Source organism: Mixophyes fleayi, chromosome 3, assembly GCF_038048845.1.
Source record: "Mixophyes fleayi isolate aMixFle1 chromosome 3, aMixFle1.hap1, whole genome shotgun sequence".
Taxonomy (NCBI): Eukaryota; Metazoa; Chordata; class Amphibia; order Anura; family Limnodynastidae; genus Mixophyes; species Mixophyes fleayi.
The window spans coordinates 322,252,412-322,278,751 of NC_134404.1; the positions used below are offsets into that span (position 1 = coordinate 322,252,412).

Sequence of the window (26,340 nt, forward strand, 5' to 3'; positions counted from 1 at the left end):
GAAGTTGCCGTTCTTGTCACATTCACTTTGAAAACTGAGTGGCAGTAATTTTAAGCAAGCGAAGGATGGGATTTGTTACATTAATTGCAGCAATTAACCTATTGAGTCCCACTGCTGTAGGGTCTACCGTAGGTGGCTGTCGCCTGCCTAGGGGTTCATCTCTTATTAACCACTCATTGGCCGGATCAGTCCTATTTGTGTTCTTATGTAGCACTGGGTGGACACATCGGGAAAGTATTCACATAGTCATTTACAAATCTCTTATAAAGTGTACGTATTTCGTATCCCTGTAAATGTTACAGGTTACAGAATAATGTTGGGTTATATTTCACGGGTTGAATAATTGTGTTGCCTTAGTATTTTGCCTGGTTTTCCATGTATAATGTCCATAAATTTAAAGATATTATGGTGCTGAAAGAAAATTCTAGTTGTCCTATTAAAAAAAAATTATAAAAACATTTTACCTGGAAGTGTGGTAATAAAACACATGGCCGGTCCTCCTGCAGTGAGTTAAATGCTGCTACTCTCCAGCAGCATTTAGTATTTGTTTCCAAAACACTTTTTTTTTTTTTTTTTTTTAAATTGTTTATTTTTATCACAAAAGTCTCCAACATGCAAATGAAAAATCCAGTAACAGGGCATATTTAAGTAATGAAATAAATTGATGTAGTACAGTAAAGCATGCAGAATTGCACCCGATATGCACATTACAAGACAATGCAAGTATAATAAAGTCGAAGTGCTCCAAGGTGAGATTTATATACCGCGGATCATGAGTCTATGCCACAGCATTCAACACACCGGTACAGAGACATGACATGGAAGAGACGAGATGCCTTAATACCATCAGTTATTCAAAATGCAGTAAAATAATAAAAAGTAGCTTAGGAATATCTCACTTACCTTGTTCTTAAGTGTAATGGCCGTGTCCAGCTCTGCTGACATTTACTTGGCTTCACATGGCTTAAAATTTCCTTTTCACTCCGTGTCACTATGGTGGTGCTTCTCTCTCATTTTCACTTGATTTTTTGTACATTTAAAAATATGATTATACTTAGTAACTGGTTTATCTTCATGTTTGATCAAAAGGGGGTTCTATGTTATTGCTTTCATGGGCTTAATTTTGCAATAAGCTTTTCTTTCTAAAATTATTATTTGAATTGCTGGATGCCTGAGTACATATGAGTAGATCGCTGCTTACTACGTACATTTTGGTAGTTCCTGAAAATAAGTGTGAGCCTGGTTGCATATTAATTGTGGTTATATGTGAAATGATCCTATTTTTGTTTCTCTGTAGGATGTAAAAAACATGTCTGAATCCAGCAACTTGGGCGAGGTAAGTGTGTACCACTTTGCGAAGTAATAATCGATTTACAGCCAAGCAGAGCAGCCATTTTGATATCGCCATTAGCACAAAGTTAGTGATAAAATAGCATCACTGCAGAATAAACGTTTTTGTTCTTAAGACGCCTTTGCTTAATTGTGCCTAGGACACTGGGTTATCCTTCTATGTATCTATGAGTAGGTTCATTAGGTTGTTTGCTACCCATTTGCCCGATCTGTTATTTAGGGACCTGTCCACGCCCCTAGTGACATCGTACTTTCCCCCACTCGTTTTAGACATCCCTTGCCACTAAGCCACACTCACCCCTGTGCTATTGTATTGTGGGGAGAGGATTCCAACTCCTATCACATCTCATTAAGATTGACAGGAGAGCTGTGATGGAGATAAAGGATTATGGGAAAGAGAAGTGAAACAATGACAACTGTAATGAATTTTAAGCTGTGCAACCAGACTATCGTGCACCACTATATATACTAGGTGAAGGCGAATAACAATTTTGTTCATTCTCTCCTTAACACTTCCACTACTAATACAAAGGTAAAATAAATATTGGGTTGGAATGCCGTCACTTTTAAAAAGACAAAAGATGATGGCAAGTAAAACGTACCCCTGACAGTTGGTGTACTGTGAGATCCAGTTAGCTGACTACTTCGATGATACTACATGTCTATGCATTGCAAATGCTCTTTTACCACAAGACTGTAACCGATTCCTGGCTTAGTAAGATTAGATAGTGGTTTGGATAAAAGCACTAATGTATCCTTTACCATAAGTTATAATTGTCACCAAAGATCTCCGTGATTATATAAAGTCCCAATATTCCCCAGGTGACTGGTAATAAAAGGTTTAACCAACAACATTTTATTTACTTTTACATTTACAATAGATTTATCAATGGGGATCTTTTAAGCTGCATATGCATAAATCTGACATTACAGGCAATGACTTTTCTTCGTTCGAATTGTGCAAGTGACATAAAACATAACAAAGGGCTTATTTCTCCACAAGGGGAAGTAATGTCAGGTTCACTAAGTGGACACAGCTGGGGTGATGGACCCAGGGCATTATAGATTCTGATTCTTGTTATCCCTGTGAGGTTACGTTAGCAGCTGCCACACATTGGGATTTTGTTCTGCTTTCTTCTGAACAGGTAAAATTAGTACTGGCTGATGAATTGTGCAATCACACCATCTAACTGCACCGCACTAATAATGTTGTTTTTGCAGCACAATCGGGCATGCTGTCCTTACAACTGGATCATGACCAAATTTAAGTGTGCTCCATTTGTTACATAGCTTTTGGAGTTTGTTTTTTTGTTTTGTTTTTTTTTTTCAACCTCATTAATTTATTATATATTATGTGGGAAGACTTTGAATTCAAACTTAAGCCTTGTCTGCACTAGGCCTCATGTTATTGTGTGTCATCTTGCATCTTAAAACATTTGCTTTGATAATAGTGTTCTGTGTACCTTCAGTCCGCTCATTCTGTATGGTGTACAATTTGTTTTTATACCTTTTTTTTTTTTTTTTTCTTTGCTCTTCTAGATTAAAAGTGAAAGCATTGCTGATTTGGAGAAGACATTGGAGAACCTGGAAAATGATAATCAGCCTATTCAGCAAGTCTTAGCAAAACTTCTTAAAGGACTATGTGAAGTAAAGGTAATACTAATGTTGATGCAATTCAACTATATAAAAAAGTCACTTGACAGTATTTAAGAGGCATCTAGCGCTCTCTGCTCCTACAGTACCAGCGAGGGTAGAGGCCAACATTGGGATGTCACATAGAACACCGGCTGTCTCCAAGCAAAGAGGGAGAACATATTTAAATGACATAATCTGTTGCAGCCATAGAATTCTGCTTTTCCTCTATGCAGACTGTGCTTACCACATTTTTGCCGACTCTTATTTTTCGGTCCTTCAGACTTTGACCACTCCCCCCATTAGTAATACAATCCTCCCCACTAGGCCTCAGCCCCCATGTTATGGTTTTGTGAGAGACTTATCACAGATAAATGAGACTGACTACATGGCTCAAGTAGGAGATAAATGGATTATGGGACACAAATGAAAGAATGACCCTGCTGGTATCTGTGAGCTCTTCAGGCCACATGCGCAGTGATATCGACCCCAAAGTAAGCGCAATGCCGGACAATCATCATTATCATCTATATAGCGCCACTAATTCTGCAGCGCCGTACAGAGAACTCATTCACATCAGTCCCTGCCCCATTGGAGCTTACAGTCAAAATTCCCTAACATACACACACAGAGACTAAGGGCAATTTAATAGCAGCCAATTAACCTACCAGTATGTTTTTGGAGTGTGGGAGGAAACTGGAGCACCCGGAGGAAACCCATGCAAACACGTTGAGAACATACAAACTCCACACAGATTAGGCCATGGTCGGGAGTCAAATTCATGACTCCAGTGCTGCGAGGCAGAAGTGCTAACAACTAAGCCACTGTGCTCAGAATCTGTTACAATTATCAACATGTTGGTAGATGCGGATGAGCACGAACGGTCTGTATATGGGCTCACTACTTCAGCATCTCCAGAGGAGATCTGGTTGCCCCACCTGTGTGCCATTCTTCCAGTCATTTATCTCTCTCCCCCTCAAATGGTCACTGATCCCGGTGGAACGCGCTGAGCTGCAGAGCGAGACTTGTGTGACCAGCATTTGTAACACTTTTAGCAGAAAACAGGTAAAGCCTGTGAATATTTACCCTAAACAAACCCCCAAAAATGTATACAATGAGTTAGATTGCTTTTTGAACATCGGTTATAAAAGATTATCTTGTGTGTTTTGTAGATATGTTTCTTGTTATGAGGAATTGGCACGGTTTGTTATGGTCAGTCGTGTTAGGCTAGCAAAAGTTTCTGGTATCAAATTTGGTTCACATAGAAGCTGCGTGTGCAGACTGCATGCGCACTGTTATAATGACGGTACGTAAATTCAGTTTTACGACGGAGGTTCTGCTAGCAGCAAACCTAAATATACTGATGGCGCACAATACTTTGCGTTGAAAGTTGTTATTGAGCACATCAAACTCCATTGGAATGTATTCATTAATGGTTTAGGAGCTTGTTACATATAAAGATACTTGACACCTACCATTCGAAGAGATGTTTCTTTCCCAGACTCCCTATCTACTGTGCAGGAATCCCTGTTGGTGATCAGGCTCCCACATGCAGCGTCTTGAGGATTACAGAGGATAAATGCTTGCACTCCAATCGCTAAAAATATCTGGTCTTATTCTATCATAGCATTGGAAATTTACATATCTATTAAAATGTTGCAAAATAGTTTTCTTGGTTTGAATGTATTTTCGGTGTAATCCTTTCACCCAACCCACGGCTGTAGTATTATTATTATTATTATTATTATTATTATTATTATTTTTATTTAGGATGTGCTGTAAATCCACGAGCAGATGACCTGGCCTCTATATGATTGAAGGAGAATTTATGCATGTGGGTTTCGGTGAACAATGTGTGATCTGGGAATATACAAACCTGTTTTGTTTCTTTCTATACTCTGTAAGCTTAATATCCGTCACTGCTGTTACATCTGTCTGTTTGGCAGTGTTCTACTTTGGAAGGAATTGCTGTTAGTGAATCGGGAAATACAAAACTACTAGTTCTGGAGGTTATTGTATGTTTAAGTGTAATTCTGTACAGGATTTGTGGTTTGTTAATACAGTTCTGCTGTCTGACAGGCCGGCTGGCTGGGAAATGTAGTTTTAAAAATAGCTAAGCGGTAGACAAGTTATTCAAACCATGTGTTAAAGTTAACTGCAGCTGTGTGAGACTTGAGATAAGTGCCGGTAACATTCCAAGTTGGCCTTGGCTTTTTAAGATGGACTTGTGCTTGTGTTTAACACTCTGCATTGTGACTGCCAGCAACAGGTTTGATAGAACTCGTCATCCGTGCAAAGTGTCCTCTTAGAGCTGCAACTCTTCATTTCTATCTATATTGTCAAGCAACAGATATGTGTTTCCAGTGATTTGCAAGTCAAATACAGCCATTTTTTAATGCTGAGATTGAAATTCCATTTTCCCGTGAAGGGAAAGCATTTTGCAAGATAAAGGTATTCATACTATCCTCCACCAGATATCTAGCTGTACTTCATATTCATGTCTCAAGAACGTCTGCACTTTGTGGGATATCATCAGCCTTTTTGGGGCCCGATTCTAGCTCTGAGTGATTTCATGCCTTACCCATAGTTTTCCGCTAGAAAATGATTGCAACCGTGTATTTTATATCTCTGGAAATCCACTTTTACTTGCTTGTGACAACATTACAGATAACTGTATTTGAAGCCTGAGATAATGTAAAGGTTTAGTGCTTAGCAGACTGTGTTTAGAGCAAAATGTGTTTCATTCATTTTGTTTGTTTCTTTCTTATTTAATGCTGGCGACATTCTAGCTAATCTTTTCATGCACGGTTATCTCGCTCAGTAAGTCAGTAATTGGGTTTTGGTTTTAAACAGTACCATAGATGTCTGTCATTCCATGTCTTGACGGATATGGGCTTTTTTGTATTTTTATTTTTTTTATGTTGTGGTTTGTTTATTTTAAGGTTTAACTTTTTATATAGTAATTCTGTGGGTTTTTTTTAAGGAGATTTCCTCAGGTATTACTTACTATGCCTATCCGCACTTGATAAGATGAGTTACACATTAATATTTTTTTCTCTTTCATCCAGTCTGGAGGAAACTGCTTACCATGGGTTGTGGAGGGGAGCTCGGGAGTTGGCACCTAGTTAGTTAACTTTAGCACTGCTGACGGACCCCTCCCCTCTACAATCCCCCCGCCTCTTCCTGTCAGTTTTTTCTAGGTGCCCAAAGAAGTTAGGCTTGTTTAGAAACAGCTAGTGATTTGTTTTAATTTATTTTTAATAACTTTAATTTTTCTTTTATTTTTAGACATAGTTAGATTAGGGCAGAGCTGGGAGTGTGTTCTATATATAGAGAACACACTCACAAAAACTGGGCAGCGGTGACCGGGCTCTGTCAGAGGGAGCAGACTGCTCTCAATGGCGCAGAGCATTAGCGGTCACAGTACAGAGTGACAAGCAGTCTCAGGACCGCTGTCACTCTTGCAGGCTCCAACGATAACCGGCGCTGCCATTAGGCATAGAGCGCCGCTTATCGTATTACCTCGCCGGCGGCCATGATGACATCAACGGTCCGCGGAGGTACACGCAAGAAGGAGAGTCGGGGGCCATACCAAGATCCCCCCTCAGGTGAATAGAAGGGGGCATCGGGGTATTTAACGCTGCCAGAGATAAGGATAAGTTCCTTTTTAAAAAAAAAAAAAAAGAGGAGAGACAGAAAGCTGCAGAGGGGGAACTATCACAGAGCTCCCCTGCTCTGCAGCACAAGTGGTACAGTCCGGACTTCTGGCGCCAAAAGAAGCCCGGGAAGGAACTTATCTTGGAGGGAGCAGGCACCAGGACACTGCTGTTGGACTTCTCCCCTGAGTGGCCCTTTTTGCTAAGTACCAAAACCTTTCTTTAACCATTTACAAACTGTATTTTGTGGTTACAAGAGGGAGGCTAGTAAGGATTATTGTATTTTCTTACTTGCACATATATCTTTGTATCTGTTACACACATACAAGTACAACTTTTATTACAGATTAGTTGGTTACTTGTTTACTCTGTCTCTCTCAAAATTATCTAAGCGTGTTTGGTGTGCTTTTCCTTTTAAAATGTCAGAAAAGGGAAAAGGCTCTAAGGCTAAATATTTTACATGTTCCAGATGTAAAGTTAAATTACCATGTGGGCAGAAAGACCCGTTGGTGCTCTGCTCAGTCAGCGAAGGAGAGGTCCCCTCTGCGCAAATCCAGCTCCTTCCAGCCCCACTGACGGAGGAGCCGGCCTGGGTGGCTTCCCTGACACAGTCGGTTTCCTCTTTAGCACAGATGATCTCCCAATCTACTCAATTGTTATCTAGTGTGGCAGCCTCTGTGACTAGTAATGCTATTACACCCGTGGGGCTCCCTGCTGCCACAGTTTCTACTGAAAACGGCTATAGCAGGACCTTCCTCTTTGCTTACGGACCAGCCCCCTGTATCCACAGAACCGGCATGGTCCTCAGCATTTATAAAGGGTTTGGACAGACTTAACTAGTTACTTGAATCCCAAAACCTGCCCCCAGCTAAAAAAAAGCGGCTTAGATCCGCTAATCCTCTAATGGTCCTTTCAGATTCGGAGAGATTTTCAGAAGAGGAAAGAGAATCAAATTTGGATTCTGACCAGGTTCAATCCTTGGAACAGGAAGAACACTAAATATCAGTTTATTGATGATTTGGTTTTAGCGGTGAGGCAGGCGTTGGACCTCCCAGAAATGGAGGATCCTAGTCCTAGAGACAGAAATCTCTTTAAAAAGGCCAAAAGGAAGGTTTTTCGATTTCCCCCTTTGTGTAGAACTCGGAGATATTGCTGAGGGAGCCTGGAAACAGCCTGCTAAAAAGTTCTCTGATCCAAAGAGGTTCTCTTCCCTGTATTACAGGAAGAGAACGTGGCTCGCTGGGAGGAAATTTCGAAAGTAGATACTCCAGTAGCCCGTTTGGCCCGACACACTCTCCTTCCAGCCCCGGGCTCAGCAACTCTGCAAGATACCACTGACCGCAGAGTGGAATCTAAAATCTATATTTGTAGCAGCGGGTTCTTCCTTTAGACCCACTGTTGCTTCAGCTCAGGTTGCTAAAGCCATGGAAGCATGGGCACAGCAACTGGCAGAGTCCTTACAGGATTCAGAATGGATCACCCTAGCTTTACATTTAAAAGAGGCATCGGGGTACATTAATGAGGCGGCTCAGAGCGCAGCATCTGTGTCCTCCTCTATTCAGGCTGCGTCATTTTCAGCTAGAAGAACGTTATGGCTGAAATCCTGGGAAGAGGTTTCAGAATCAAAGAAATCCATGGAATCCATTCCTTTTACAGCAGCAGGTCTGTTCTGCCCGGGATTAGATAATAGGATTTCCCAGGCAACGGGGGGCAAAAGCACCTCTTTGCCGGTCCTCTCCGGTAGAGGCCGGGCCCCACGGTTTAGCTCTTTTTGTCAGTCCTTTCGGGGAACCTCCTTCCCCAGGGGACAGTCTTTTAAAGGTAGACAACCGAATTCTCGAGGCTCGTCTGTCAGAGGCAGGTCCTTGTTTGCAGCTAGGCGCCAGGCCTCCAAGACTCCAGGAGAAGTCTGCGTCCTGACTGCCACTCTATTCTCCAAGAGATGGCGCCGGTAGGGGGACGTCTGTCTCTTTTTCAGGAACAGTGGGCAGAGTCATCCCAAAACCCTTGGATTCGGGGCATTATATCAAGAGGGTACATGATGGATCTGCTGGGGCCGATACCACAGCGCCTCTTTGTAACCCCGCTATCCCGAGATCCACAAAGAAGACAGGCAATGCAGGCCTGTGTCGCCTCTCTTCTTTCGCAAAGAGTCATTTGCAAGGTCCCAGACAATCAGAAAAGGAAGAGATTTTATTGAAATCTTTTTCTGGTCAAGAAGCCGGACGGGTCCTTTCGACCCATTTTAAACCTAAAGAGCCTCAATGTGCACTTACGAGTGAACACTATGCTGCGAGCTCGAAAGCCGGTTTCGGCTTGCATCTATCATCGTATTTGGCGGGCCTATATCAGATGGTGCGAAAATAAGTCCTGTCACACGTCTTCTTTTCGCCTCCCTCGCTTATTGGCCTTTCTTCAGGATGGGCTGGAAGCAGGGCTCCGTTTAGGTTCCTTAGGTGGTATCAGCACTTTCGGTTTTCTTTCACCTGAAGTTAGCGGATTTGCCAGACGTCAAGACTTTTCTTCAGGGAGTCTTACATATTCAGCCTCCCTATGTTCCGCCTACAGCACCATGGGATCTTAACCTGGTACTGGATATGCTAAAAGGGCCTCCCTTTGAGCCTTTACTTGTGGCATATTTTAGGTGTTTGACCTGGAAGGTCGTCTTTCTTTTGGCAATTGCATCGGCACGTAGGGTGTCGGAATTGGGAGCTCTGTCTTGCCGGGAACCATATCTGTTTTTTCACGAGGACAGAGCGGTATTGAGAACACTCCCTTCCTTTGTTCCAAAAGTAGTGTCGGCTTTCCATTTGAACCAGGAAATTGTAGTTCCGGTCTTTTCATCTACTTCCCATTCTGATCAACAATCTATGTAAGTGTTCGATGTGGTTAGGGCTCTCTGTATTTATGTCAAAATAACTTCTCAGATTAGACGTACAGATTCTCTGTTTGTTCTTTATGATTCTAACAAAAGAGGCTGGCCAGCCTCAAAACAGTCCATTGCGAGATGGATTACGGCAACCATTAAGCAGGCTTACTTAAGGGTTAACCGTCTTGTGCCAGAGAGACTTACGGCCCATTCCACCAGATCGGTAGGGGCGTCATGGGCAGCGAGAAATGGGGTTTCTGCCGACCAGCTTTGCAGGGCAGCCACCTGGTCTTCTGTCCACACATTTACCAAATTCTATCAATTTAATGTATTCGCATCCGCGGATGCAAATTTCGCTCGTAGTGCCCTATGAGCGGGGTTTTCAGAGCGATCCCACCCTTAGGGGGCTGCTTTAGAACGTCCCCATGGTAAGCAGTGTCCCCCAGACTGGATGAAATAGAAAAGAGGATTTATGTACTTACGTTAAATCCGTTTCTCTGATTCCGTCTGGGGGACACTGCGATCCCTCCCTTCTGCTTTTCCTCTGTATGCTCTTGGTTGATTGACCTTTCTCCTTGGGGCTTTTTAATTAACTGAGAGGAAGAGGCAGGGGAATTGTAGAGGGGAGGGGTCTGTCAGCAGTCCTAAAGTTAACTAGCTAGGTGCCAACTCCCGAGCTCCCCTCCACAACCCATGGTAAGCAGTGTCCCCCAGACGGAATCTGAGAAACGGATTTAACGTACATAAAGTACATAAATCCTTTTTTTTTTTGCAGCCTGCTGGTAGGCAGTAGATCAGGCCTGTCCAACCTGCGGCCCTCCAGGTGTTGTGAAACTACAAGTCCCAGCATGCCCTTCCAGCTATCAACAGGTTGTCTACTGGCAAAGCATGCTGGGGCTTGTAGTTTCACAACACCTGGAGGGCCGCAGGTTGGACAGGCCTGCAGTAGATCATAAAAATGTATAACCTATCTACTTGTGAGCTGACTCCCCTATTTCAGCTGTAAGACACAGGGTTCTAACATGCTGTAGTGAGAGCCACACTTTTCATTGGAGAGCCTGATGGCTTCGGCATAAGTGAGGTTTCATTGTTGTACGCCTTTGGCTGCAGTAACTGGACTGAATGTCATAATGCTATTGCTTTGGAGTTGCAATTACTGGGAGCCTGTTATTGTTCCTGAAAGATGTGCTGAAGAAGGGTATGCTCCATTAAAGGATAAAGGGAAGGAAACAGTTTGTGCGGAACAGGTTAGCAATGTTTGTATGGAGGTTTGGCGGTGGAAAGTCAGGGAAAGACATAACCATGGTATGTTTTCATTATTTCTTTTCAATACTCCACATACATCTTTAATAGATATGTTTGCTCCCAAGAAAATAAACTTAAATCCAAAACACAAGAAACAGATTAGATAAAATCTAATACTACAGTTATAACTTGGTCAAAAAACCTTATGTAAAAAGTGACTCTTTATGTTGTGAAATGATTAACCTTTATTTACACATTAGTATTGGCAGAGACTAGGGATTAGCATGCTTACCCTTATATGGCAAGCGTCTTAGAATGAATGCAAACCCAAAACTACCCAATCACATATAGGTCTACGTCAATTAGACGCCCACTTGGAACATGTGTGCAGTGATTTGTGATCGGGTTGATCTAAACTGCCAATCCCCACTTCTTCCACATAGTCATATTACTGTCTAGCAAGTACCCCTGCTGAGTGAATGACAAGTGGCTTCTCTTCAGTATATCACATGCTGGAATGGTTCCATCTTTGCATTTACCATGTGCCTGGTTCTGTGATTTGAGCTGATTATGGTCAAGAAGGGAACCCCTATAATCTATCAGTCTATATAGGGGAGGAGGGCCACTTCTGTTGGGGAAGGGTGTCTGACTCTAAACATAAAAGGGACTTTTTCAGTATCCATCCAGTTAATTTGTTCAGTTACCTGTTTTCTGAAATAACATTTTTGTGACTTATTTTAGGTCAACCATTTCTACAGCAACAAATTAATCAGTGCTAGTGTGACTTAAAATGTGTTCCCTGCATGGGGGTGAGGGAGCAGTAGTTTATCTAATGTTGGGGTTTTTCTCCTCCCTCTTTACAGGACCTGCAGAAAGCCCTACAATTAAAATCCAGATATGAACAGGAGTTTACATTTACCATGTATATGAAGCTATTGGCTTTATGCTGCAATAGCAATAATGCACAGGAGGCGCTAAACCTGAAGCAAGAAATGTAAGTACAGCCAGGAACGTGTGCGTTTATATGTGTACTTCTCTGTTAGCCGTTAAATGCCTCATCCTGTGTTCTTATCCTTAAGAGGGCAAAGTGAACTAGTTACTAAGTGAACCAATATGCGTAAGGAGGCAGCCTAGGGAAACGTTGCTTTCACGAAGACATGAAGCCTGTGGCACAAGTTCCTAGTGGATTAATGTGCCTGAATAATGGCTGTGTGTAGGTTATGTCATTAATTCTTAGTAAATTGATCAGCAGACAAAATGGCTGCCTCCAGTGTGTGTAGGTGTTGGTGCACTTTACAATACATACTCTTGAAGATGAAGAAGATTGCATTTGTCAGATATTGTTGAAGAGATGAAAGCTACATGTAAATATTAACCTAATTAGTCTGCCTTTTGCCTACTCGTGAGACCATTTTTGTGAGGATGCGGCCTACCAATTCACTAGCAGCCATCAAAGTTGCTGAGGCATTGACAAGAAATGTTAACATAGTAAATAGGTTTGTAGATAAAACTTCTAGTAGTTTTTTTTTATTTTCTCATCTAAGGGTAAATAAAATTTGAAATAAAAATGTTGTATTTCCCCTCTTAATCACACAGAAGCCAGAAAGGATTTGCCGAGACTCCAAGTACTAACAAGTACAGGGCTTTATTAGACGTCCTTACAGAAAACGGCTTTATAGAAGGTACAGCTAATTTTGTGTGGTAAAAGTATCTCGCTACCAAAATAAAAAAAAGTGACTTGTTATTAATGGTATATCATGCCCTGGAAAGTGTTTGAACATTTTGCATACAAATTTGCATGTGAATTCACCCACAGCCACTTGGCCAGTGCAGGCCATTAGTTTTAATGGCTTAGCAGGCTTGTCATTTACATTTGCACAGCTCAGTGCCTTTTGCATTTCTGTGGCTTTTTTTTTTTTCTTTTTCTTTTTTTATTAGCGTTGCTGTTTGGATTGAGTTTGAAGATCATGACTTATGGCATAAATTGCGTATGTGCCCAGGCTAATGGCTTTGTTTCTGCTTAAGGAGGTCTGATGGCTGAACATAAACCTAAAACTATAACCTTCTTGAAAAGGAATACACTTTGCTTCTGAATGGAGAGGGGAAGAATAAGAAAATTATATATGTATTTTAATTTTTTTTTTACTCTGTGGCGCCTTTAATATGTTTGCAATATTATGAGTGCTGGTACATTTGGTAAACGCTGACGTTCACTACAGACGGGGTTCTTCTATGTCACAAATGTCCAAACTGTACCAAAAGCTTACTTACCGCTAGTATTAATTTTATTAAATGCTTATTAGTAGTATACTGCATTGTTAACCCTATTAACATTTATACTCTGGCGTCTGAATCCTTTCCTGTATCCCACATTTGCTTTACCGCATTATGGCCACCTTCTGCCTTGTATGCGCTCAGCGTATAACTCTGATGTAGACAGATGGCGGTCGTTATTGGTGGCTACTCATTGTGCGCACTGGGCTGTCAGTGATAACCCCAGGGGTCTATGGAGTAGGCAGGAACTGATTTGGTTTAGCTCTTGTCCCCTTGCTCACATGATCATAGTGCTCAATTTTGCCTTCGGTGCCGGGTGGTTGCTAGGAATCCCAGTAACATACCTGGCATTCCAGGAAGTGGGGAATCCTCTAAGGGGAGTAAGGGAAGGTTTAGATTGTGCATTCTAAACAGTTTCCCAAATTAAAAAATAAATAAAAAAAAAAGCAAATTGTGACACTCAGTTATAAAGATCACTCCATAAAGTAGAAATGGTGCCAACGTTTATACTAACTCCCCATGCCCGACTTACTTCCACCTTGAAGGTTTTGCCCGCTGTTATAATTTGGATCACTAAATGCAGCCCTTTGTCGCTGTGACCTATGATGGTGTCGGATCTTGTGTAATAAATGCACATTTGGGATTTCTAAGCTCAATAACCGGCTTAATACATTTTGGGGTCTCAATCATTTATTTACTGTATGTAATGCTCATAAAATAGAGAGATGCACTCCACTCCTCTACATTTATATAGTTGATGGCTGTTTTCTGTGGATACTATTTTTTTTTATTTTTTTTATTTTTTTTAATTTTTTTTTACAGTTACGGTTATCTCTTCCTTTTGCGTTCTCTGTCGGTGCTCTGACTTCCCACTGTGCAGCAAATACCTGCTAAATATCTATAGCCTCAGTGGCTGGAGTCTGTCTGCACGAGTGAATAAAGTAAGGCGTATAATTTTAGATGTGCTTGGTGTCTCGTGTAGAAACACTTTGACCCTACACACAGTGATTCCAAATCCTATAGAACAGGGATTGAAACACCAACATTAAATTTTACACACATGTCTGTGCCTTGATAGTTTCAAGAAACAAACATTTAAAAAATTCCTTTTCAAACCTGAGATATTGCAAACTTTTGTTAAATTTGGAATGAGTATATTGAATCTCTCTTTAAAACTAAAATAGCTAGAAAACGCTGGAAGTAAGTATAATCGTGGTTACAGCATTGTTACGTCAGCGCTGAACATTCTCCATTATGTTTGTGTGGTCTTGTTGATTATAGTTACAAGATTACTGTTGTCAATATAGCTGTTAATTACGATTGCTCAGTTGTATGCAATTATTAAGTAGAAAAAGAACACATTGAGCAGGTTACCAAGTGGGGAATTACTTGTGACATGGTTGAAAACTTGACAGCAAATAGGCTGAAATTAGTCATGCATCTTTTAGAACAATATATAGTTCATATTTTACATGAACTTCAAAGGATTGCGAAGCCTAAATTACGGGTCCCTCATATGAAAAGTTATCAATGATATTCAGAAATCTAAATGTGTACCTTGACATAATTTTAGATGTTTTATATTATATTGGTATTTGCTGCTCACCTGTGTTCAACCTGTTCTGTTGTTGGACATTTTTTGTTTAAAAAAAAAAAAAAATGGAAAAAAACTTGCTAAAATTCTCTATCTGCGTTGTTTGGTTTAATGACAGGAAGTTTGCTGTGTAGGTAAATAATTCCCCTCGGGGTTATAATTTACTCATATCTTCAGGTCTGATGAGTCCATTTGTTAATGTAATTATTGGCTTAGAAACACAGAAACATAGAATTTGAAGGCAGATAAGAACCACTTGGCCCATCTAGGCTGCCCATTTTTTAACCTATGGTAACCTGAAACCTTTTTTCATCCTTTATTCTTTGTAAGAATATCCTTATGTCTATCCCAAGCATGTTTAAACTGCTCTACTGTATTATCCTCTACCACCTCTGATGGAGGCTATTCCACGTATCCACTACCCTTTCTGTGAAGTAGTTTTTCCTCTGATCCTACTTCCCTCCAGTGTCAGTGCATGTCCTCGTGTTCTAATACCTCTCTTCCTTTGAATAATGTTTCCCTCCTTTATCTTGTTAAAACCATTGATATATTTTAACGTTTCGATCATGGCCTCCAGAACTGATCACATATTCTACTGAGAAGTCTTCTTAAAATGTAGGTTTAGTGGCCTTTTTAAAAGGTTGTGAATAGCAAGCATTGGGCTATCACAAGTTATAGGTCTCCTGAGGTTGTGATAGACCCACCTTTGTAGTGGTGAGGACAGTTCACATATGTTGGGTAGTGACGCAACAGCACCTGAAATGTTTTGTATCCAGCTTTGTTCTACAACAGTCTATCTTAACTGTTAGCATTTTTTGGGTGGGATTTAATAGGTAGGTCTTTGAGGATATATCATAGGCATCAAGAATATCTTATGCTCAATGAAAGCATTTGGTCATGTGATACTTTTTTGTACATCCCCAAAAACATGTCCGTTCCTCTAACACCACCATTAGCCTTCAGGCAGATAGATCCTAATGGTCTGCAGCAACTTGTGGCAGAAATAATAACGGTTTCTTATTTTATGTCCTCAAAGTTTTAAACCACGTGTGTTTAAAAATATTATAAATGGAATTTCTGTCATGTGCAAATATTTTCTCTGGTTACTTGGCAAAGATTGATAAAAAAAACTACTTTTAAATGAGATTATAATCTAATTTGCATAGGCAAAGAATACCTGTTGCGGAATGTTGAATTTAAGCTAATTTCCAACATTTTACATAGTCTTTTTGAGTTTTTATATTTTACTTATTAGCATTTTCTGAATTTACTTGTATACATTTGACCACATGCCAGGAAGTTGCCTTCAGGGTCTGTTTGTGACGGTATTAATATTTTGAATTAAGAGGCTGGCGGGGTGTCTCTTGCTTTCCATAATGTTGAGTTTATTACTTACATAAGGTTGATCATATTTACATATGTGAAGATTTGCAGCTGTATTCCAATTTCCTAAGATGCATCAGAAAGACTTTGCGCTCCCTCATCGTGCATCTCATCAACTGCTCTGCAATATGGCCCTCGGTGGAAACATTATGTGCTTGGCCAGACTGCTGGAAGTAAATTTAGCTTTAAGCTTTCCTTTATTGTTTAAAAATAAGTACCAGCGTAGAGAAATGTGCAGAATCAATGAGCCAATGCATTGAATATAAATAAAGCAGAAATAACGCGTTCGCCTCTAGCCTTCTGCAGGACGGGCAGTGGTGAGGAATCAACATTTTGTACGCCTTATTTGCGGGGGCGTAATGATTTTCTCGGCTGTTGCTTTCACTGCCAATTGCTGAAAGCAACTTTAAACTATTTTAACCCCATCCGGGCTGTTGTCTCTGCATATTGATAAAATTTATTGTAAAATGTTACAAAGGGTTGTTTCTTTAGGGTCAAACACCCTGTTGGAATCAGTCTTCATCATACGCTCATCTGTTATGTCTCCAGCCTTAATGTGGCCAGGGAGCAGCCTTAGCCAATCAGATCATCTGACTGTTCGTACCTGCGCAGAGTATTTTAGAAGTTGTGTGCTGATATTGTTTGAGAATGTGATCTTTCTATAGGCCATCTACTGTGAGGAAGACATCTGTGTTGTTGAAATAGTCCTATATTCCACTGCATTATTCTCCCAAATTACCTGCTTCTAATTTAAAATAAATAGTACCTAGGTTTCTTTAAAAGGCTGTTTTTTTGAGAACTAATGGCTGGCTGTAGGTGGTTGTCTTTTTTTTACAATTGCAAACAATGTTATACTACACTACAGTGTTGTATTACACTGTAAACTACCTAGTGTCACCTTGGCATTCCCATCACAGGTTGTAGTACTAGGACTGTCAATCAGAATGGCAGCAGTATGATTCTATAGCGGCCAGGCCCAGCCATAGCTGCAGTGGCGGACAATATTTAAGATCATTAAAGAGGAAGTAAATTAAATATTTTAATACATTTTACTGTAAGGTGGTATTACTGTTCTTACTGTCATCATTTTCACAGTTTACAGTTCAGCTTTGACGTCCTGTCATTTACACAACCCATTTGGATTGATTGATTCCAGTGGTGGCTTTCACACATATAATTGCTTTTAACTATTTTGCCATTTTAAAATCTCAAGCTGCTAGCCAGAAACGTTCAGGTTTGGAAGCACTGTGTGTTCAGGTGTAAGCTGTCTACCACAGATATGGAGCACTTGGATGGCTTTACATAGTAGGATATGGTTGATATTTTCCATTTGCCCAGAGATCAGGTCTGTGTCTGGATTGTACACATATAGTTTTCCGGCTATTGCTCTGGACGGCAGAGCTGCACACACCGTGGTGTGGTCATCAGATGACCACAGTCTCATTTTAATTATGCATAACCACCTTTTTCTGCACTATACAAAGGTACATTTAAGTCAGTTATGGTCAGTAATGACCATGATGGCAGACTGCATATCTGTGTGTAGACGTCATTCAGCCTGGCTTAGTCTATCTTTTATTATTAACATTTAATTATAAAGCGCCACAAAGGGTCCGTCGGTGAGGGGATACAGCAACCTACAGATTACACAATATCCACACAGCCACAAGTTACATAGTAGTCAGTAAAAGTACAGATTACATGATGATCAAATAGTAACAAGATGCATGAAGGGCAGCCTAAACAAAGCCTGTGCCCAGGAGAATAGGCACATTAAGCAGGGCTCGAGTTGCCGAGGATGGGGACTTGAAGCCCAGGCAACTGGCACTTGTCAAGGATGCTGGTGTAGGATAGTTAGGGCAGGAGAACATGATGAGAGGGCCCTGCTTCTGAGGGGCACATTGAGTGGGATAATTGGGGGACGGACGGATGAGTTATAAGGAGGGCTGGCAGGCTTTGATGAAACATTTGACCTGTATTGGAGAAATACGTAGAAAAATATCAGAAACTGTTATACTACAGACATCCTACGTCATCACAAGAATCTCCCCTAATCTACAGTGGTAAAATAAACTGAGTAGACAAGGAAACCACCTGTGATATAGCACAGGCGCAGCATAACCTTTCACCTCTACTAAGTACTCCTGGGACGTAAACCGCACATGCATGGAGCAGTTTCACGCCACAAGAGGGGTCAGAATTGACATGAACTAAAGAAACTGTGTAAAGAAACTATATAATTAACTAGGCATTTCAATGAGCACATGTGTTGATGCCTCTTATTACCTTTGTGTTTGGACTGCATTTACTTAATACAGTAACAGACCTGAGTTTGGCAATACTGGGTTTGACCATGACAGTTTGCTTAACAACTGTATAGGTGATTATTCAATATAAGGTCACGTAGAGATGTCTTTATGATTCTTCTATTTTCATTAGTCTTGGAGTATATAAATGCACTGTGTTAACCATTTGCACCAGGCGATTTCCTGCACACATTCATTTATCTTCTGGATGACTGGGCGAGGAAGGTGCATAGAATTAGAGACCTATTTCCGAAAAACCAATATAATTCAGGGCTAAATCTCCCTAATCAAAAATGATACAAGCATTGTAATAATGTAAATGCCCATATAAATCCCTTTTTGGTTAATCATTAAATCCAAGCCAAAAATTATACTATACCAAATATTACTAACAAACGAAGTGTGAGAATATCGGGGCAAAGTCAACTGTGGCGTAATGGCAGCATGAACAATAAAGTGATGCAATTGAGTGACGAAACAAACGCTAGACGTATAATATAATAAAGCAAATGAAATCTTATTAATAAATAGTGAAGTCTGAATCATCAAGTAAAGGCCTTGTCTAAAAAAAAATTGGTTATTTGGTGATTCTTTGTCAACCTCCCCAAACAAACACAAAAAGAAAGCTTCCACGGGAATGATATCCGTATTCTGAAGCTCTTCTCAACCTTTGAGATTGTGCGAGTGCTTTGTATTGCTTTGTCTCACGTACTAATGATCAAGCAATGCTATTTAGAAAACTAGAACAAATTACTTAAAATCTGTAACAAAGGCAGAAATAATGAGCGAGAGAGGAAGAAATCTGCCTATTTGGGCCTCGTACACCCCCTCGCATCTCTAATGTAAAACGGTCAAAACATTTTGCCTGTGTGATAATTAAAAAACATAACATAAATCCCCTTTACTTATCCCACGCACCAAAATGTTTATTTCTGCCTCCCTAATGAGGCTTAATGAGCCTAATGTTTTAACATGCAGTCTGTTGGAAAGCTTTCATTGGCTCTGCTTGTCTAATTAGTATCGAAACAGCAAACAGACCCTATCGGTATCAGGCCATTAGTCTGGCTGTATATACACTGTAAATACATCTTTATTATTTGGCCTCCTGACAAGCCATCTGCTGAAGAAACAATGCAGTGATTTAGCAGATGTTGGCATTGAATGATAAAAGCATCCATTTAGTATGATCGCGCTGCTATAGGGCAGACAGTACAGGGTTACATGGTGCAAAGTGGGCACACGGTCCCTATCTGTAATTTGTACTCAGAGTTGCAGGGAAATGATAAAACCATGCTATTGTGGATTTATAATTGTAGTCTCGTTTAGAAATGCAAGTAGTAATTAACTTGAAATCGGCATTATACACCAGAATTTACATTCCTGCTGGGTTTGAAATGCTGTTTTAATAACAGTTTGTTTTCACTCCATGAAATTACCTAAGGGCCCTTTTGTGTTCTGTTGTAGACGCTATTAACATTCTAAAGGAGATGAAGGAGAAAGATGTTCGCTTGGATAAACCAGCCGCGTTCTACTACCACATCCTGAACAATCTGGCCCTGAAAGGTGACGTCGGGGCTGTGAATTCCGTACTTGAAACCCTTATAATGCTGGGTTTGGTCAAACCTACATCCAGCATATGTTCTCCATTGGTGATGATACACTTGAAAAAGTAAGTATTGGTCCGGTAATAGTTATTTAAATTGGATCCATTATTACATACAGTTGAAGGCAGCTTCTTTTTTTTTTTTTTTCTTTTTTCCCCTTTAAATGATACAGCCTCTCACTTTTTTCAGAACTATGGCTATCTGAGACATGAGGCTCAAAATGGCCTCATGTCTCTTGTATCTAATGAATTGACGGATTAAATATTGGTTCAGCCCACAAAATATCTACTTCTGCCAAGTGTAGATTTCTATTCCACTTCAAGACCATGGCGCACTCTCTCCCGGTTCAGTTTTGCATTAATAAGCTGTTTTTATTACTTTATTATTGACTTTAAGTTATTGTTTTTAAATAAAATGTAAATTGTTTTATGTATTTTAGTATTAAAAAAACAAACAAACATTCAAATATTATTTTATTTCAACTTCCTTGTTTACCTTATACGATAGAAGTGTCTGACAGTTTGCTTGGTCATTCGAGCTTACAGTTTAGTTTTTGGCTAGTGGTTCATTTAGGCAGTCGGTATAGTAAACGGTTAAAGAAAGAAAGAAAATGTCTTCAAAGCATCAGGAATCAGCGGTTCTGTATACTAAATATACCCCATTGTCTTTATACTTTCATGGCACAGCATTAAGTCTTTCTCATCATTCGGCCTTATCTCAAATTTCTTTAGTGGTATGGAATGCCTGAAATATTTACATGTAGGTTTGTGAATTATTATTAAAGCATCTTCATGTACAGATGATTAGATTGTCACTCCTCTGAGCAGGGCCATCTCTCCTCCTGTTTCCACCACTTCTAACTCTGCTCTCCAGCTGCTTAGCCCTCCTCCTCGAGGGTCCTCCACCCCACGTCCACTCTCGCTCCCTCCTCCCCCCTGGGGGTCTCCCTGTCTTCTGCGCCCTCCTTCTTGGGCCCCGTCATTTGCGGATCCTCCCTCCCCCTTCCCCGCCCTCTCTAGCTGTGCATTGAGCTTATTGAGTTACTGTGTTTACTGTACTGTGCTGTCTCCCATTGTATTGTAATTTGTTTGTCCCTGTACGGCGCTACGGACACCTTGTGGCTCCTTATAAATAAAAATTAATAATAATAATGATTAGTACAAATACATGTCACAGTGGGCCAACTGGAGATATTTCCTTCCTCTCCTCTAGAATTTCCTAATAAGGTCGGCATATACTTGAAATATAGGTTTCTGAGCTAGAACCTAATAAAATATTCTACAGTATGGACTATGCAGGATCAGATAAAGGTCTTGGTCGTCTGTTTCAATGTATGGATGATAATTTCCAGTTAGCAGTGCTAACCACATTGACCCACAACCAAAGTACCAATGTTCTCCGATACAGTTAGGATTGACATATAATTATATTTTTGAGCTGCCGTCAGAAGCCTCCAGATTGTTTGACTTTTGGATTTGTGTCATAGTCGGTGCAGTATGGCGATATAGAGTTTGCTTCCGATGGCCTGGTGTTCTATTTGGTCTCGCAGTCTGGAAGTGGAAGGAAATAGAGATAAACTAAGTCCCCTTCTTAGTCAGCTTAGCCAAATGGTGTGTTGAACTTGAGATGGGTCAATCAATTCAGCTGGTTCTGAAACTCTGGAGATATTCTGTGTGCACAAGTTAAATCATTCCTAATTTGCCATTTAGTGCCTAAGAGTAAAAAATAAAGAAAATCCCACAGCAGCAACATAATGAAGCCAGTGTGCAAGCATCAACAAATGTTCCCATGCCTATAGCTTTATAAAGGAGATTATAGCCCATGGGCACTTATTGTTCCTGGGTTCTACTTAGAAAATCCGTCTGTGGATGTTCCCGGTGACCATTAGTAGCCCAGATTACTGTGTAAGCTTGTGTGCTCTCTGCAATTGCTATTTAGTTATGTATACCTTACTGCTGGTTTATCTTGTCCTCACTTCTCCAAGATCTCAGACTTTTGTGACTTCTGGAGGTAGGCCTCAGATGATGGGTGCTCTTGACTGAATGAGTGAGGTCTGTTCACAAAATAGATCTGATATATCCTAATGGCATACTTGCCGATTTTTGCAGCAAGGTGTCCGGGAGGGGGGGGGGGGTCCTTCTTGGGGACGTGGCCATGCGGATTGCGTTGGGCCCCGACCCAGAAAATTTGAGTCTCCCAGACATTCCGGGAGAGTAGGCAACTATGCCTAATGGTGTGTTTTGCATTTGCACAGCAAGGCAAAATGGTAGATTGATAGTTGTAAAGAATAACAAGCTTGCTGAGGCAAATTTGAGAGACTGTACCATAAACTACTTCCCCATTGTTTTTATCTAGTGTAATGCGCTTTCTGGCCATAAGATGGTAACGTTTGCACTTGAAGATCTGAGGAGTTTAGAACAGCCTGTTGTATTTCTTGCTATGTGTAGACTACGTCTGTGCAAAAATGAATTTTAAATGTACTAAAATTGGGTAAATGGGTGGATAATTGTATTTTAGTGGCAGGTTTGCTCTGGGGAAGAACATAGCTTTTGCTATTCAACAAATACAATTATTTTTTGGAAACTGGGCCAGGCATGTCACTATTAACAGATTCCAACCAGCTTATCTGAAGGAATTGCAGATTCGCTGGTAGAAAGGCTATTTGCGAAATTCGATGCGAGTCATGAATTGGCATGCAAGTTCAGGTGCAATTGAACGAAAATATCTGTGTTTTTCACAGGATCCTTCTAAACAATTTGAAGAGCAGGAGATGATTTTATAACTTAAGATTAGTGATGAGCTGTATTTTTTATTCTTTAGGCCTTTAATTAGCACTTAACTGTCCTGCAACTCTTAGGGTTCCCCACTTCCATCTAGTAATCAATCCGGTTTATATGCCCTCAGAACATTGCTGTTCTGGAAATATTGTCCCTGCAGCCTCCACTTCGATATGTGTAGATTATTAAATGTGGTTAGGTTTTTAGTAGCCTTGTTGATAGAGCCTTATTAGACAAACCTAGCAGACAGGAGAACCTGGAATGTCAGTAGGGCTTGAGGTAAATAATCAAAACTCACCAGATAAGGTATAGGCGGGTCTGGCATTATTATGACTCTCAAGTAATTGGTGGGGTGCTGCTTTAGTATTTAGTTACTTGGGGCACAATATATTGTAGATATATTCTAGGAGGGAAGAGATTGATTGGGCGGGTAAGGTTTGTTTTTATTCTCACTTCAAAAAAAAATTAAAGAAAATATTACCTACATCATCACCATTTATTTATATAGCGCCACTGATTCCGCAGTGCTGTACAGAGAATTCATTCACATCAGTCTCTGCCCCATTGGGGCTCACAGTCTAAATCTCTTAAGATAACACACACACAGACAGAGAAACTAGGGTCAGTTTTGATAGCAGCCAATTAACCTACTAGTATGTTTTTGGAGTGTGGGAGGAAACCCATGCACACATAGGGAGAACATACAAACTCTACACAGATAAGGCCATGGTCGGGAATTGTGTTCCCCCAGCGCTGTGAGGCAGAAGTGCTAACCACTGAGCCACCATGCTGTACCTTTCAAAGAGACAATCATGGAAGTCCCCTTTCACCAACCACTAAGGCAGAACTGATGTAAGTTATCATTTTCACATGTATGAACAGACTTATGCCTAGTCCCACTTTAACCATCTTACTAAGGCTTTGATAAATTTGGAAATACATTTTTTTTGCTTGGCGAACACATGGCTTCTGCACGATGTGTTTCCAACAACCATTATAAGGATGAATAAAAGCGGAGGATGCAAATTTATTAGCTGTACCAATATCCATGTGAGCTCCGTTCTCAATTATCTGGAATTAGTGACATACTGACTTGCCTCAGTTCCTACAGAATGGAGCAGCCAACACAATGACTTCCTCCCCCTCGTATGTATGAACAAGCACTAATTATGTTTAAAAAATAGTAAAGAAATATGAAGATGTGGAAACATGGTATTTGCATGTTGTATAACGAATGTATGTTGGTGGCTTTTAGCTCCTGTAATACCTGCGGAAGCTTTACTGTCTGAAGCATGATTGTATTTCGTCTTGCGCATTTGCTGCTTCACTTTACAAGTAAGAAAATAAATACGGCCTTGCCACAATATTAAAGGCACTTTGGTTCTCTTCTTACTTCTCGTACTCACCCTAATGGGACAATACAGTGATAAGATGGGTCTTCGTCAGGCATCGCTAAGTCATAATTAAGTTACATTCACGGCTATTGGTTTTTGAAGGATGATTGGTAAATGGCTTACGTGATGAGCTTTGTACAGACACTGTTCGATACGGTTTTCACTTTTTTTTTTCTCCCCATACCCCCCCCCCCCCCCCCCCCTTGTCAGAAAATCCTGTTGAGTCTAGTAATGTAAATGTGGCATGTAAATGTGGCATTTTTATGTTGAACAAAAGAGCCAGGAAATGAGCTATCTTGTCTAATCATTCAGTTGTTTAACACAGACTTCCACTGTAGGCTTAATTGGCTGGAAAGCACTTGACATGTGAAGTTAGCACTGTTCCAAATGCATGTTTGAGTAAATTTTAAAATAAGTGACAGCTAAATTGTACCTAGGGAAATTACAAAGCCTTCAACACAGTTAATTTTTTGTGTGTGAGGATTAGCTGTAATTACATCACCAGTCTCCTTGAAGATTCCTCGTTCTCGCAGGATAAAATGGTTGCCTGCTCGTTTTTTTTAACCCCCTTTTTGCTGGACGAGACTCGTTGGTGTTGCAAGGGTTACCTGTAAATTTTCTAAAATCTGGTTTACGGTCTTGTTTTCACTCCAAACTGACATCTGCTTCAGATTTAAGCTGGAAGGATTTGTGTTTTAAGATTTATTTTTATTTATATATTTATTTTTACCATCCTCCCTTCTAATTCCCTTTCTCTCCTCCTCTGGTGATTCTAGGTTTGAGAGCTTTTCAATCAGCAAAGCCCTTAGGTAAATTGCCACTTAGCTTAAGCTTTGTGTGTAATATCCCAGCACTTCATCCTTATATAAATCAATATTTAGTGCCTTTTTTTTTTTTTTTTTTTACCCTGCATTTAAAAGAAAAGAAACATGTATATAGATACTCCTCTATCTCATGACAGCCTAGCCTCCATTGTTATTATTTATAATTGTGGCAACTGTACCCCAGTTTTTGGAAGTGCATTTGGGCCTATATCGGGGTGGAACACAGCATTACCTGGGCCCCAGAGCAAGTTTGGCCCTGAGATGCCCCTTCAGCCTCAGCAGGGTTTGGGAGTCTGAATGTGCGCTGGTCCAGCACAGTCGCTGTAACCCCCTGTAGGGCTGAGTAGGGACCTCATGGAGTTGACCCTATAGCAGCAGTGGTGATAGTTCCGTCACCGACCCCGGGGATCCGGATATTCGGTCGGGACACACAGCCTGATTTGTTTATTATCCCTTAGCTCTTATCTTGATGGGGGTGGGGGGTGGAGTAAACGACTTGGCTTTGTGTACATTTTTATTTTAGGTTGTTTTTTTTGTATTTTGACATACCAAAATAAATATATACAGGAACGGTGCTCAACACTAGAAGGTAAATAAATCCGAAAATAGTCACAATAATTCCTCTTTAGGATGCGAAGTCCTCTTCATATGATGTCCCCTGTATTAACAGTCATGAATCGCATTTTTCTTTTAAAACAAGTTCCGACATTATATGTGCAGTTCACAATAATAATAGTTTTTTCTTTAAGCAGCAGTGTATGATAGAGATCCGGGGTTCATGTAAGAAAAATTAAAACATCATAGCGCACAGTATATACCTATAATGTGTGATAGTATAAATATAGGTGTCTTTATTAAGCATGCAACACCAAAGCTGATGTGTTATCCGTCACCTCAATGGGAAAGAAACTCCCCCTCAAAGATGTACATTCTTTTTTTTGTATTTTGTCCCCCCTCTTCTGCTCCCAGCCTGTTTTGTTCTGCGTGGTTTGGATTAATCTTGTTTTTTGGGTTTTTTTGTGTTTTTTTTCCCCCCAATAAAATAAAAATGAAAAACATTTCTTGTTTAATCTTTGAAAACTATTTTGCTTTATTTTTTTTTAAGGGGATTTTTTTTATTCCATTTTTTTTGCCACTTTTTTTTTTTTTTCCTTTTTCATTTCCTTCAATCAGTGATCTGTACGCAGAGAATACCTTTTCACGTTGTGCTGTCTGAGAGTGAAGTCAATTAGCTTGTCCGTTTGACTGGCACCATAATCGTTTAATTAATTAATCGTTTTGACCTAAAACAGTTCTATTCATGCTGTGGGGAATTGGGTATAGTCAGTACTTACTATAGGATAATTGTTTTGCCATCATTTTGAAAAGCTGAACTTCGTGTTGAATGAAACCACGTTTGTAGTGCGCCTTTCTTGTAGATCTATCTATCTTA

At 40.3% G+C, this 26,340-nt stretch overlaps 1 protein-coding gene across 1 annotated transcript in view; it reads left to right on the forward strand.

Moving 5' to 3' along the window:
* LRPPRC (leucine rich pentatricopeptide repeat containing) overlaps positions 1–26,340 on the forward strand; it is a 123,422-nt gene that overhangs the window by 47,055 nt on the left and 50,027 nt on the right. The window contains exons 19-23 of the mRNA XM_075204144.1: positions 1,298–1,336; positions 2,890–3,003; positions 11,616–11,746; positions 12,349–12,434; positions 19,774–19,978. Coding sequence (XP_075060245.1) covers positions 1,298–1,336; positions 2,890–3,003; positions 11,616–11,746; positions 12,349–12,434; positions 19,774–19,978 — 575 coding nt within the window. The remainder of the gene's footprint in view (positions 1–1,297; positions 1,337–2,889; positions 3,004–11,615; positions 11,747–12,348; positions 12,435–19,773; positions 19,979–26,340) is intronic.